At 62.3% G+C, this 11,717-nt stretch overlaps 7 protein-coding genes across 7 annotated transcripts in view; 5 read left to right on the forward strand and 2 right to left on the reverse strand.

Annotated features, from left to right (window-relative positions):
* Positions 1–55: 55 nt before the first annotated feature.
* On the forward strand, positions 56–1,234 carry AMSG_00026 (methionyl-tRNA formyltransferase; the record flags this gene model as incomplete). The annotated part of the gene is made up of 1 exon (XM_013907445.1): positions 56–1,234. The coding sequence occupies one exon, from the start codon at positions 56–58 to the stop codon at positions 1,232–1,234; it is 1,179 nt and encodes a 392-aa protein (XP_013762899.1).
* Positions 1,217–6,276, reverse strand: AMSG_00027 (sensor protein). Its single transcript, XM_013907446.1, has 2 exons — positions 6,226–6,276; positions 1,217–5,663 (listed from the first exon to the last, which is right to left on the reverse strand). The coding sequence occupies exons 1-2, from the start codon at positions 6,254–6,256 to the stop codon at positions 1,231–1,233; spliced, it is 4,464 nt and encodes a 1,487-aa protein (XP_013762900.1). The 5' UTR covers positions 6,257–6,276; the 3' UTR covers positions 1,217–1,230.
* A 112-nt stretch (positions 6,277–6,388) lies between these two features.
* Positions 6,389–7,084, forward strand: AMSG_11586 (uncharacterized protein). Its single transcript, XM_013907730.1, has one exon. It carries the CDS (start codon positions 6,651–6,653, stop codon positions 7,077–7,079), a length of 429 nt encoding a protein of 142 aa, XP_013763184.1. The 5' UTR covers positions 6,389–6,650; the 3' UTR covers positions 7,080–7,084.
* Positions 7,085–7,359: 275 nt separating this feature from the next.
* AMSG_00029 (uncharacterized protein) lies at positions 7,360–7,846 on the forward strand. The gene has a single exon (XM_013907447.1). The coding sequence runs from the start codon at positions 7,395–7,397 to the stop codon at positions 7,725–7,727; it is 333 nt and encodes a 110-aa protein (XP_013762901.1). The 5' UTR covers positions 7,360–7,394; the 3' UTR covers positions 7,728–7,846.
* A 61-nt stretch (positions 7,847–7,907) lies between these two features.
* On the reverse strand, positions 7,908–9,828 carry AMSG_00030 (uncharacterized protein; the record flags this gene model as incomplete). Its single annotated transcript, XM_013907448.1, has 2 exons — positions 9,583–9,828; positions 7,908–9,117 (listed from the first exon to the last, which is right to left on the reverse strand). The coding sequence occupies exons 1-2, from the start codon at positions 9,801–9,803 to the stop codon at positions 7,908–7,910; spliced, it is 1,431 nt and encodes a 476-aa protein (XP_013762902.1). The 5' UTR covers positions 9,804–9,828.
* Positions 9,829–10,058: 230 nt separating this feature from the next.
* Positions 10,059–11,152, forward strand: AMSG_00031 (GntR family Transcriptional regulator; the record flags this gene model as incomplete). Its single annotated transcript, XM_013907449.1, has 2 exons — positions 10,059–10,076; positions 10,376–11,152. The coding sequence occupies 2 exons, from the start codon at positions 10,059–10,061 to the stop codon at positions 11,150–11,152; spliced, it is 795 nt and encodes a 264-aa protein (XP_013762903.1).
* A 352-nt stretch (positions 11,153–11,504) lies between these two features.
* AMSG_00032 (uncharacterized protein) overlaps positions 11,505–11,717 on the forward strand; it is a gene marked incomplete at both ends in the record, with an annotated part of 2,240 nt that continues 2,027 nt past the window's right edge. The window contains one exon of the mRNA XM_013907450.1: positions 11,505–11,635. Within this exon, the coding sequence (XP_013762904.1) occupies positions 11,505–11,635 (131 nt within the window). The remainder of the gene's footprint in view (positions 11,636–11,717) is intronic.

The raw sequence follows: 11,717 nt of genomic DNA on the forward strand, positions 1-11,717 counted from the left end.
GACTCGACGGCCTCCGCCCCGCCCCGCCCCTGGCCACCCCACAGCCACCCACCCCATGCTTCGAATCCTTCGAGCGAGTGGACTAAGCTCCAGCTTTACACCTTTCCGGGCGCTGTTGTCGTCGTCGAGCTCTCCGGACCCTCAACGGGGACTGTCTGTGGTGTTCTTTGGTACTGATGACTTCTCACTTCCAGTTCTCAATGCTCTGGTGGAGGCCCGCGACTGCGATGGGAGTGTGGCATCGATCGAGGTGGTGGTGCCCAAGCTGAAGGATCCTTCCGCCAAGTGTACCATTGAATCTGTTGCTCGATCGGCTGGTCTTCGAGTCCATGTCCCCAATCGGAGGACTACCCTCAAGTACTGGGGCCTGCCCGGTGCCCCGCCTCCGGGCGGCTCGGACGGTGATGGCGACGATGATGGCGAGCCTATGGAGATCGGTCCGCGATACGATGTTGGCGTTGTGGCTTCGTTTGGCTATCTCATTCGCCCGCACATTGCCTCGGCCTTTCGGCTTGGCATCATCAATGTCCACCCGTCAGACTTGCCGCGCCACCGCGGCCCGGCCCCTCTTCATCACACCATTCTCGCTGGCGATACCACGACGGCTGTCTGTCTCATCGACGTCGATCCGACTGCGTTTGATGTTGGCGCTCTGCTCGCCCGTTCGCCCCTTGATCTCACTACCCTCCCGGACACTCCGTTCCCACCACCGCTTCCGGTCCTCTCGTCGACGCTGGCCGGTACTGGCGGCAAGCTCGTTCGCTCGGCGCTGCGGTCATGGAACGCGACACTCGACGCGGCTGTCGACCAAGATCGGCTGGGTGCCGAGCCGAGCCACGCACCCAAGGTGAGCAAGGACGACGCAATTGTGCCGTGGGCCACCGCACCGGCCGCGCACGTCCTCCGCCTCCACCGCGCCTTTGCCGGCTCGTTTGACGCCCAAGCGTTTGTGACGCTACCGGCGCGCCGCAAGCCGGACGGCGCCCGCAAGCGGGTCAAACTGCTCGAGCTTGATGTAGTCGCTGCCGGCGATCCAGCAGCTGGAGACGCCGCTCAGTTGGCACCGGGCACGATCGCCTTCGACAAGCCGCGTAAGAGGCTATTGGTCGGCACTGCTGACGCCGTGGGCGTCGCCGTCGGCTCGCTGCAGGTTGAGGGCAAGGCCCCGTGCTCGGCCGTCGACTTTGCCAACGCCTATCTCCGCCGGCTGCTAGGCTCCGGCTTTGTGGTTTAGTGGCACTCTTCAGAGTAGCTACCGTCGGTAGACGAAGACTGAAAGTCAGATTCGTCCGAGTCGGCGTCAGACGAGACCACAGAGAGTGTCCGGGGAGAGGGGGACGCTGAGATTGTGCCACCTGGCTCAACCGAGATACAGACTGAGACCGAAGACTGAGAGCCGCCACCGATGCGGAGGTCGGGCACGCCCGAGACATCATGGCGCGGAGTGATTGAGACCGAGATCGGCGACGTCGGGGTGGTTGGCGTCGACGGCACGCCGGGCCGGCGCAGGAGTTCGATGGGAAGTGCGGAGCGGACCTCGTCAAACGCGCGCTGTAGAGTGGCGGGCGTGCATGGCTTGGTAAGAAAGCCATCGCATCCGGCCTCGTAGCATGCCGCGCGGTCCTCCTCGGTGACATTGCCGGTAAGCGCGTAAATTGGGGTGTACGGGCGCGACGGGTCAGCCGCGAGCGCCTCCTTCTCCCACGCCCGGAACTTGGCGGTCACTTCGGTCCCGCGCATGACCGGCATGGAAATGTCCATAAATACCAGGTCATATGTCGGAGTCTCTGTGGTGAGCAGCATGTCATGGGCCTCGCCACCGTCGCACGCCACTGTCACTGTGTGGCCCATCTTCTCCAGCAGCCGCTTGCCGACCTTGCGGTTGATGACGTTGTCTTCCACAAACAGAACGTGCATCGGCCCATCGCGGTTGCGCGGGCGGGCCGATCTTGTCGACGGGCGGGAGGCTGCCGCGGCGTCGGCGCTGCTGCTGGCGGGCGCAGAGCCGGCCAGCTCGCTCGAGGTCCGAGATGTCTTCTTTGGCGAGACGGCCTCGGGAACCGTCTGCAGCGGTGTGGACGTCGCAAGCGGGCGCGACGGCTCTGATTCGCCCGAGAGCAGCTGCGAAATCGATTTGCGCCGCGCCCGCGGGTTGTTGGTCGTCCGCACTCGCAGCTTGGCCGGCTTGGTCGGCGACGATATGATGGATGCTACAGGTGCGGGAATGGCGAGGTTGGCGACGTGGTCATGCGAAGACGGCTGAGAGAGGATGGCGATGGGCGGAAAGTTGCGCCCGGGGCTCTTGCTTCGCGGCGAGAGGTGCTCCACACCCTCGGTGTGTGCAGAGAGCTGGAGCGGGCAGACGATGGAGAACGAGGCTGTCGTGCCGACGTCCGGCTCCGAGGTGATGTGCAGTTGCGAGCCCATGCCTGCAAGCGAGTGGACGACGTTGTAGAGGCCGATGCCCGAGCCCCCGCCCTCCTCAATTGGCTTGTGGGCGTAGAGCGTGCCGATGCGGGCCAGCTCAGCCGGCGACATGCCACAGCCAGTGTCGCGGACAACGAAATGAATGGTGGCCGAGAGCGTGCCCGAGATCTCGCCTTGGTCGGCCGGGCTTGCTGTCATGAAGCGGACCTCCAGCTCGACCGTGCCTTCTTCGGTAAACTTGATGGCGTTAGTGAGGAGGTTCATGACCGCCCGTAACAGCCGTGGCGCGTCGCAAACGACGGGCGGGATGAACTCGGGCAGTGTGACGTTGAGCACTACGTTGGCCTTGTGTGAGGTCGAGTAGCGGAGGACCGAGATGAGAGCCTCGAGGCGCGAAAGGAGCGCACACGGCGCGAGTTCCAGGTCGATGCCGCCGTGCTTGATGGCCTCGACGTCGAGGACGTTGGAGATGATCATTTCAACCATCTGCGCCGACGCTGAGATGATGTCGACGAGCTCGAGCGAGTCGGCGATGTCGAGCCGGAACGAGTCATTAGAATCGCCACCAGCCGGGCCCTTGGAGCCGAACGAGCGCGCCGAGCTTATTGAGTGGTTGCGCCGCAGCTCGCCGTCGGACGAGTGCGAGTTGAGCGAGTGCGAGGTGGTCGGACGACCCTTGGACGGTGACGTCGGTGGCGACACAGAGTCCGGCGGCACCAACGTGCCGGCGACCGACGACGGCCGGCGGCGCGGCTCGGGCGAGGTCGGCGAGGTCGAGTTAGGCCGGACGTCGGAACTGGTCATCGTGATGGGCGCCGAGTCGGCTGTCGGCGACGAGTCGGACGGCGAGCTGTCGCGGAACGAAGTGGCGCCGTCCCACGCATCGGTGGCGGGGGCGTACTCGAGCAGGTTTGAATGGAGGAGGAGGGCGGCAGAGGTGACGCCTTGTAGCGGGGTGCGGATGTCGTGGGAGGTGCACCGCAGGAACTCCTGCAGCGCCTGCCGCTCGATCTGGTCCGACTCGCGCTCCGAGGCGAGCTTAAAGTTGCGGACCGTCTCTACCAGGAGCTGTTTCTCCGGCGTGACGTCCTGGTAGGTGATGAGGTACTCATCATCGATGATGGCGACAACGTCCATGCGAAAGTAGCGGACCGGGCGCGACTCGCCACAGTCCATCGAGTCGTCGTCGACAATGCCGCCGTTCTCGGCAGAGGTGCGGACAGCAACCTCGCGGCCGTGAACAGACTCGCCGGCGAGCAGCAGCGGGGCAAGCGTCGAGAGAAAGTCGAGCGAGGCGCCGAGCTCCGAGAGCGCGGTTCCAGCCAGGGGCGCAAGGTCGATGTTCAGCGGGAGGTCGAGAAACTCGGCCATTCGCGAGTTGATGGTGAGACAGACCGTGGCGTCGAGGATAGCGACCTCGAGTATGCTCGCCGGGTCGAGCTCATGCGGCGGAGGGCGCGAGACAAGGAGCACGCCGAGATCGAGCGAGCCGACAAGCGAGGTCAGCCGCCGCGCGTTGGCGAGCGAGACCAGCGCAGACGTGTTGTCCACTTCGAGCACGCCCATAACGGCCGCAGACGTCGCGGTTTTGACAAGGAAAATAGTGGCGTCGATCATGACAAGTGCACCCGAGTTGGTGAACCGACGGTAGCGTGCGTGGCAGGTGAATCGCGAACCGGGCCTAGCACCCTCGGCCGCCGCCGCCGCGTACATCGTGTCTTTGAACTCGAGATCGTCTGGATGAACAGACTTCCACACGTCGGTCCCGACGAGCGAGTCCGACTCGAGGACGAGAGCAGCTTCGGGTGACGCCTGGGAAATGAGCTCGCCATCGGGAGTCTGCTGGATGACGAGCAGGTAGGAATTGGGCGGGAGGGACTCGAAGAGCATGGCGAAAAAGGTTGGCAGCACGTCCTCCGGTGGAATCTCGGGCGGCTGGCCGCGCGCAAACGTAGCCGCGAGCGGCGGAAGTATGGCTTGCGACGAGCGCGAGTCGGGTTCGGGCGGCACCCACTTGTCGATGCCAAGGGCTACAAACTCAGTGTTGCGGGGCGAATCGCTCGAGGTGACCGAGTTGGGCGAGTGTCCACTGGACTCGCCAGGCATCGCCATCACATCGATAGCCAGCTGACTCGCAGAGTCGGCGGTGCCGGCGGCGTCGACATCGCTGGCGCTTCCGCACTTGGAGCTGGTGCCCGAACCAGCACTACTCTTGCCCTTGGTTGTTGAGACTCCCGAGTCAAGCGAGCCCATCGAGGAGCTCGTTGACCGCGACGTCGACAATGGCTGCGACGGTCTACCGCCATCCAAGCTTGCTTCTTCCGAGGTATCCGGGAGGCTGGAGAGGCGGAAACGTTTGAAAGAAAGGTCGTGCTTGCTCGACGACGGCGAGGTCATGAATGACCGGGAGTGCGGCAGAAGGCTCGACTCGCGGAGCGACGATGTACGCGACCGTTGCTGCTTGGGACTGATGCATCCAGCCATGACGGCCTCGGACATGGATCGCTTTGGCGACGAGAAGCGGCTGTTAAAGCCGCGACGCTTGAGTGAGATGGAGACGCCGAGCGGTGACGCGGGGTTGGGTGGCTCGCGGTATGCACTCTGGTAGTCGAGTAAATCGGCCGATTCGCCGCCGAGCGAGCTGGCCGATTCGTCGGTGAGCAGCGACGGACTCGGGGCGAGCTTGCGAGCAGAGAGGACCGAGGTGTGTTGCCTGCGCATGAGGTGGCTCTTGATCGAGTGCTTGACTGGCGAGCGCATGGCAAAGTCGGTCATGGACGCACGAATGATTGAGGCCTCGAAGAGCGAGTCTGCTGAGGGCAATGACGACGAGCGCGGGCGCGGCAGACGAGTTGCCGACCGCAGGTTGTGCAGCTTGGAGGCAGTCGAGTTGAGCGACGTGATGGGAGGGAGAGGCGGAGGCTCAGCGCCGCCGACTTCCTCGCTGGTCAGGAGCCGCAGAACAGCTGTAGCTACCAGGACATTAGTCTCGTTGAGCCAACCCGACGAAGTCTCGCAGGCAACCCACTTGGAAAACCCGACAAGGATCCAAACGTGGGCCGGAGGAAAAGCGGTCGAGTCTGGTGAGGGCGTGACCGACAACGCGAGCGGTGACGAGTCGAGCGGGACTACCAACGAGGAGAGCGGGAACTGAGCAAGCTGCGCCGCTAGCAAAGGTGTCCCATAACCTGCAAACTCTAGAAACGGTTCATTGCCGTACTTGACCGTCCGCGTGTCTGTCATCAACCAATGTGAGTTCTTGTCGTGCACTTCTGCCACCACTGTTCCGTGCCAGCTCGAGCGGCCGCCTTGTGCGAGCAGCCATCGCTCGGACGGTGACGAAGGGACGAAGGGGGGGGGGGATGATATGGGGGAACATAGAGGGAGAGGCAGGGAGGGGAGGGAGGGGGAGGGGATGGTCTGTGGGTATGATAGCGTGTGTGGGCACATCCTGCTTGACAAGGGGGGGGGAGGGGAGGGGAGGGGAGGACAAGGGAGGGGAGGGGGCACATTGTTCGTACAAGTCCCGTTACGAACCGTGAATTATCAATGGAGTTTGACCAAGAGAGTACGATTGCGGGACAAAAGAACAGAGCAAAAGGGTGCTTAATGGCGGGCAGCGGGACGGGAGTGGGGAGCGGGGGGAAGGGGAAGGGGGGAAGGCAGGAGAGAGATAGAGATAGAGGGAGAGGAAGGAGGGAAGAGGAGGAACGGAATACGATGGGAAGAAGAGGGAGGGAGGTAAGGAAAGGGGACCAAGTGGAAGGGAGGGAGCCGTCCATTCGGTTTCATACGTACGGGCGTTGTGAATGAGGAGACGCAGCGACATGGGCCAAAACGTCCCCGGCCCGTGGCAGAGTGCGGTGCGGTGGAGCCGTGCGCCACCGGTGGAGTTTCAGCAAACAAACTATCGTGCCAAACCGTACCTTGTTGGATTGCAACCACGTCGAACAGCAGACTCACACTCACGCATACGCATGCATGATGTCATGCACATCCTATGATACCTTAGGTGAATACATGATGGGTACCCGGGGATGGGATGGTGTGAGAGCTAACAGAGGTGAGCGGGAGAGTGAATGTGCAGAACTATGAAAGTGATTCCAAGGACTTTGCAGGTGTAGGGTGCTGTGCAACGGGGCGTGACGTGGGCGTATAGAGCAGGGAGAAGGGGGTTTGATCGAGATCTCAGACATCTGATGCAATGATGAACGGTGAAGGAGATGCTCGAGGCTGACAGAGGCGGCGGGCGACTGAGACTGAGAGCACTACTTCTTGCGCTTGGCGGGCGGCTCCATGTCCGACTCAGCGTCGAGGGGAGCCGAGCGCGCGGCGGGACCGGAGATAGAACCGGGCGAGTTGGCAGCTGGTGGGTCGTCGCGCTTGCGCTTACGCGAGGAGGAAAAGACGGCGTTGGCGGCGGCTCGCAGATCGGCGTCCTTACTCTCGTATCCGTCCTCAATCGAGTCAAGAACGTCGTCGATGAGATCCATGAGGGAAGAGACGGCCGCCGGGTGCGAGTCGATGGCATGTTGGACACGATCAGCTACGACGGCCTCAAGCGAGGCAGCCTTTGCAGCCGACATGGCAGCCGACATATAATGCGACTTTTTCTTGAGCCGGCTCTCTGGCGCCAAGTACAGCACATATGATCTCTGCACAGCCGCCAGCGTCTCTTCACCCACAGCGGTCGTCGCCGCCAAGGCCTCATCGGTCACAGCCTTGACCACCTCTGCCCACTTGGGGTTAGAGACAACACCTCGAACAGCCTGCGCTTCGCTACTTGCCTCCTGTCCCTTGCCTACGTTCATTGTACCAAGGGAGGAGAGAGGGGGGGAGGGCGAGAGGTGGGTGGCAATGTGGCCCACCGGGCGGGTGTGGTCGGGCTGAATGGCATTGGCGAGGACGGCTGAGCGAGACAGACGGCGCAACGCGTCTCTCTGGCAGATCGAGTTGGGAAAGGGAGGATGAAGGTGCGGTCGTCTGTCCGTCGAATCTGTGCAGCATGCCGTGTTGTCAAGCGGAAGAAGAAGGTGTTTGTGGTGTGCAAGTCGAACCCGCGTCATAAGCAGAGGCAAGGCTTTGCTACCATGGCGTCCTCGTCTGCTTCTCCTGCTCGCTTCCCCTCGCGCCTCTCGGCAGACGCCTTTACCGGGAGCGTTCTGGCTGACTTGGAGGCCTCCATCCGCATGGCAAAGTCCAAGAGCCTCTCTGCATCGACTGTCTTTGCTGGACGTACTGCTGCGGCTGGTACAACTGCTGCACAGCCCTCGCTCAACATCTTCCGGAGGTGGCTCTGACTGGAGCCGGGGATGAACTCCCGCTCGTCGGCCTTTCCCGTCGTCCGCGTTCGGCGGGTGAACGCAAGCGAGCCAAACGCAAACGCAAACACACACACAAACACACACACACACGCACACACATACGCATCGGTATTCTAGATTTACATGTATAGAGGTGGTGAAGGGGATGGTGCGCGGCTACTCAAAGTCGGTGCCGGCAGGATGGATGTCGTCGGGCTCGCCGACCTCGGTCGAGCCCGAGCCCGAGTCGGAGTCGTTGTCCGAGTCGGCGTCCGAGTCGGAGAGCGAGAGGGCGAGGACTGGGCGGCCGTCATCGGCCACAATCACGCCGTCTGGTGTCTCGGAGGATTTGGGGGCAGTAGTCGCTGTCGTGGCGGCGGCGGCGGCGTCTGCTTCGGCCTTGGCAGCGGCGGCAGCATCAGCCTCGGCCTTGGCAGCGGCGGCAGCATCAGCCTCGGCCTTGGCGGCGGCAGCGGCGTCTGCTTCGGCCTTGGCAGCGGCGGCGTCTGCTTCGGCCTTGGCTGCGGCGGCGTCTGCTTCGGCCTTGGCAGCGGCGGCGTCTGCCTCGGCCTTGGCGGCGGCAGCAGCATCGGCCTCGGCCTTGGCGGCGGCAGCAGCATCGGCCTCGGCCTTGGCGGCGGCAGCAGCATCAGCCTCGGCCTTGGCAGCGGCAGCAGCATCGGCCTCGGCCTTGGCAGCGGCAGCAGCATCGGCCTCGGCCTTGGCGGTGGCAGCAGCGGAGGTGTCATTACCATCGCCACTTTCCTCATCCAACATGCTCTCGGCCTCTCTCCGCGCAGCGTCTACCTCGGTCGCGGCCGCCGTCTCGGGAGTAGGCGCTGCTGCCGCAGACGACGACGTTGCAACAGATGGCACGTCCTTCGATCCGCACTCTGCAGAACAAAAGACAAACTCGTCTCGGACCAGGTAAGCATCGCCGTCCTCGTACACCTTGCCGCACACACTGCACGAGAAGCACTCGACGTGGAACTTGCGCCCCAGCGACTCGAGCGAGACGCCCACAATCGGCTGCTCGCACTTTGCGCACCGCGGCGCATACTTCTCGGTGTAATGCGGGACGCAGAAAATCGAGCCGTCCTTGAACTTGAACGCAGACGCAACCGGGACCTGGCAGACCGAGCACACAAAGCAATCGTTATGGTACATGTTGTTCAGCGCCGTAACCACCGTCGATCCCGGCGGAAAAGTCTCTGAGCACACTGCGCAAGTCTTCTTCGACACATCCTGGACCAGTCCGTTCGAGCACGCCACACACACCACCTTGCCGTCCTTCTGCGTCAGCGGCGTCCCGTCCGACAGCGAGCACTGGCACTCACTGCACACCAGGCATTGGCTGTGATACTTGTTGCCCAACGCCAGAAACGCCCTGTCGCCAACCGTCCATAGCATGTGAGTTCTCACACCTGTCGATCCACCGCCAGCGTCCCGATCACAACATCCGCCGCCACGGCCCGGTGGCGACTGTGGCCGCAACAGTACGACACCCACACCATGGCGCGGCTCTCCAACGAGTTTGCCAGCCAGCCAGCCAGCCAGTCAGCCAGCCAGCCACACACAAACACACACACACACACACACACACAAAGAGAGAGAGAGAGAGAGAGAGAGAGAGAGAAAGAAAAACACACAGACACACACGAAAAGTCTTGATATGCATCTGCTCTACGTGGTGGCAGTGTCCGAATGATACATGCGGTGGAGGGTTGCGAACAAATGGCCGACCAACGAGACGGACGACAGGTGGGCAGGCCAGCATAAGGAGGGAGGGAGGGAGGGAGGGAGGGAGGGAGGGGGAGAGAGAGTCGAGGTGAGAGGAGCGAGGGTTACGTACTTGTCGGTAATGGGCTCGGTACATGCGGTACACTTGTCACGGAAGCGGTCCGAGTAGTCGGTGGAGCAAAACAAGGCGCCTTCCTTCTCAAAGTACTCGGTGGCCACGTTGGTCGAGCATACAGAGCATGTGAAGCACTCATAGTGAAAGAGTCCAAGTCCACAACGAAGCACTTTCCCAGAAAGTGCAAGGGAACACTGCACACATGTTGCGTTCTCCATAGCTTGCACCCCCTTTCCAAGTCGCAGACAAGTGTACTGTCGTCATGGGCCGCACCGCCGCCCGTCCTCCCAGTGTGCCAAGCGTGTCCGTGACCGCCACCGACTACATCGCCAGCCACATGCCCGCACGCGCCGCCGGCGGCTTGTGTTGGAGGGCTATTTTTTTATGCGCCTGCGCCCCATATCCCCACATCCATCGAAAACCAGCAGATGGTGGTCTTCGAGCGTGTATTGCTTGCAATGATTCGCTTGGCTATGTCATCGCCAGGCCGCGTAGAGGAAGCGCATCAGACGCCTGTTGGCCACTTACCAACCGCCCCTATGTACAGGTACTCCACGTCGTCCTCTTCACCTCAACACCCCACCCATACACGCGTACGCCCATACGCTCATACACACAACTCCAACACCCATACTGTACGCGCGCAATGCACCCGCCCCTCCTCCCCTCACCTCCCCCTGCCTTTCCACCGCAGGCATCAAACTGCGACCTTTTTTTGGACACGGCAACAATGGCGACATCCCCGTTGTCAGGGCGAGGACTCACGGGGAGAGTGTGGTTGGAGGAACAGATCATGTCGGGCCATGCCATCACTGATTCAGCGTCCGAGTGGGAGGCTGCACGGAAGGAGCTGCTGGCGGCGGAGAAGGAGGCGACGGCGGCGCTTGCCAAAGTTGCCGAGCAGCGGCGCGCACTGCCGTGGCTCCGTGTTCGGCCATCGGGCAAGGGCTCGGCTGATACCGAGAACGATTATGTGTTCCAGACGGCCGAGTCCGGCACAGATGTGACGCTCAAGCAGATGGCAGCCACTACGCCGACGGGATCGCTCCTGATCTACCACCTCATGTTCGACGCCGACTGGGAGAAGCCGTGCAGCTCGTGCTCGATGTGGATTGACTGTCTCAACGGCATCTACCCGCATCTCCTGCAAAAGACTGCCGTGGTCGCTGTCGCTGTTGCGCCGCCGGACAAACTGCGCGCTTTGGCCGAGGCCAAGGGCTGGTCCATTCCGCTTGTCTCGTCGCTCAACTCTGCGTTCTCTTGCGACTTTGGCGTCCGCTTCACCCCCGAGCAGGTCGCCGACGGTGCGCTGGCCTACAACTACGGGCGCAAGGCGTTTGTCTCGGTCATGCCGGGCTTTTCAGTCTTCCAACTCGAGCCAGCCGACGATGACGGCGAGATCTTCCACACCTACTCTGCATACGCCCGTGGCCTTGAGCCACTCAACGCCGTCTGGGGCGTGCTTGACTCGCTCCCCTTTGGCCGCAACGAGGCCAAGGGTATGGATTGGACCAAGCACAAGAGTGAGTACGACGTCGTTACTATCGAGTCGGCCAAGCTGTCGTGATGGATGTCACCTGCTCCAGGAATCGCCGCCCTCGTCCGCCCGCTCACGCCCACCCGCCCACCGCCCGCCCTTGCCCGCTCGCGCCAACTCGCCCTCGCCCTCGCCCGCTCACCGCGCCCACTCACCCTCCCTCTCACACACAACAACACCGCACTCACCACAGCACACGCACACACACTCTCACACACACTATCTCTCTCCTATACACTCATACACACTTTTCCCTCGCACCCTCACTCAACACTGTCCTCCTTCCAACTATGGTCGCCAAGGTATGCCCCTCCCGACCCCCCCCCCACCCCACCCACCCACCACCACCACCACCACCACCACCACCACCACCACCACCACTATGGCGCGGGTCCTCCTCGACTGGATCCCGTTCAACGAGATTCGGCATGTCAAGCTTGTGGGACAGGGCTCGTTTGGCAAGGTGTTCCGTGCAGAGTGGCATGGTAATGATGTGGCTATCAAGATTCCCCGGTCACGGAGAGACCAAGAGGATCTGTTTCGAGAACTGCAGCTGCTGATGGACATCAATCATCGGAATGTCATCACCATTCAT

This window comes from Thecamonas trahens (genome assembly GCF_000142905.1).
Source record: "Thecamonas trahens ATCC 50062 unplaced genomic scaffold supercont1.1, whole genome shotgun sequence".
Classification (NCBI taxonomy): domain Eukaryota; order Apusomonadida; family Apusomonadidae; genus Thecamonas; species Thecamonas trahens.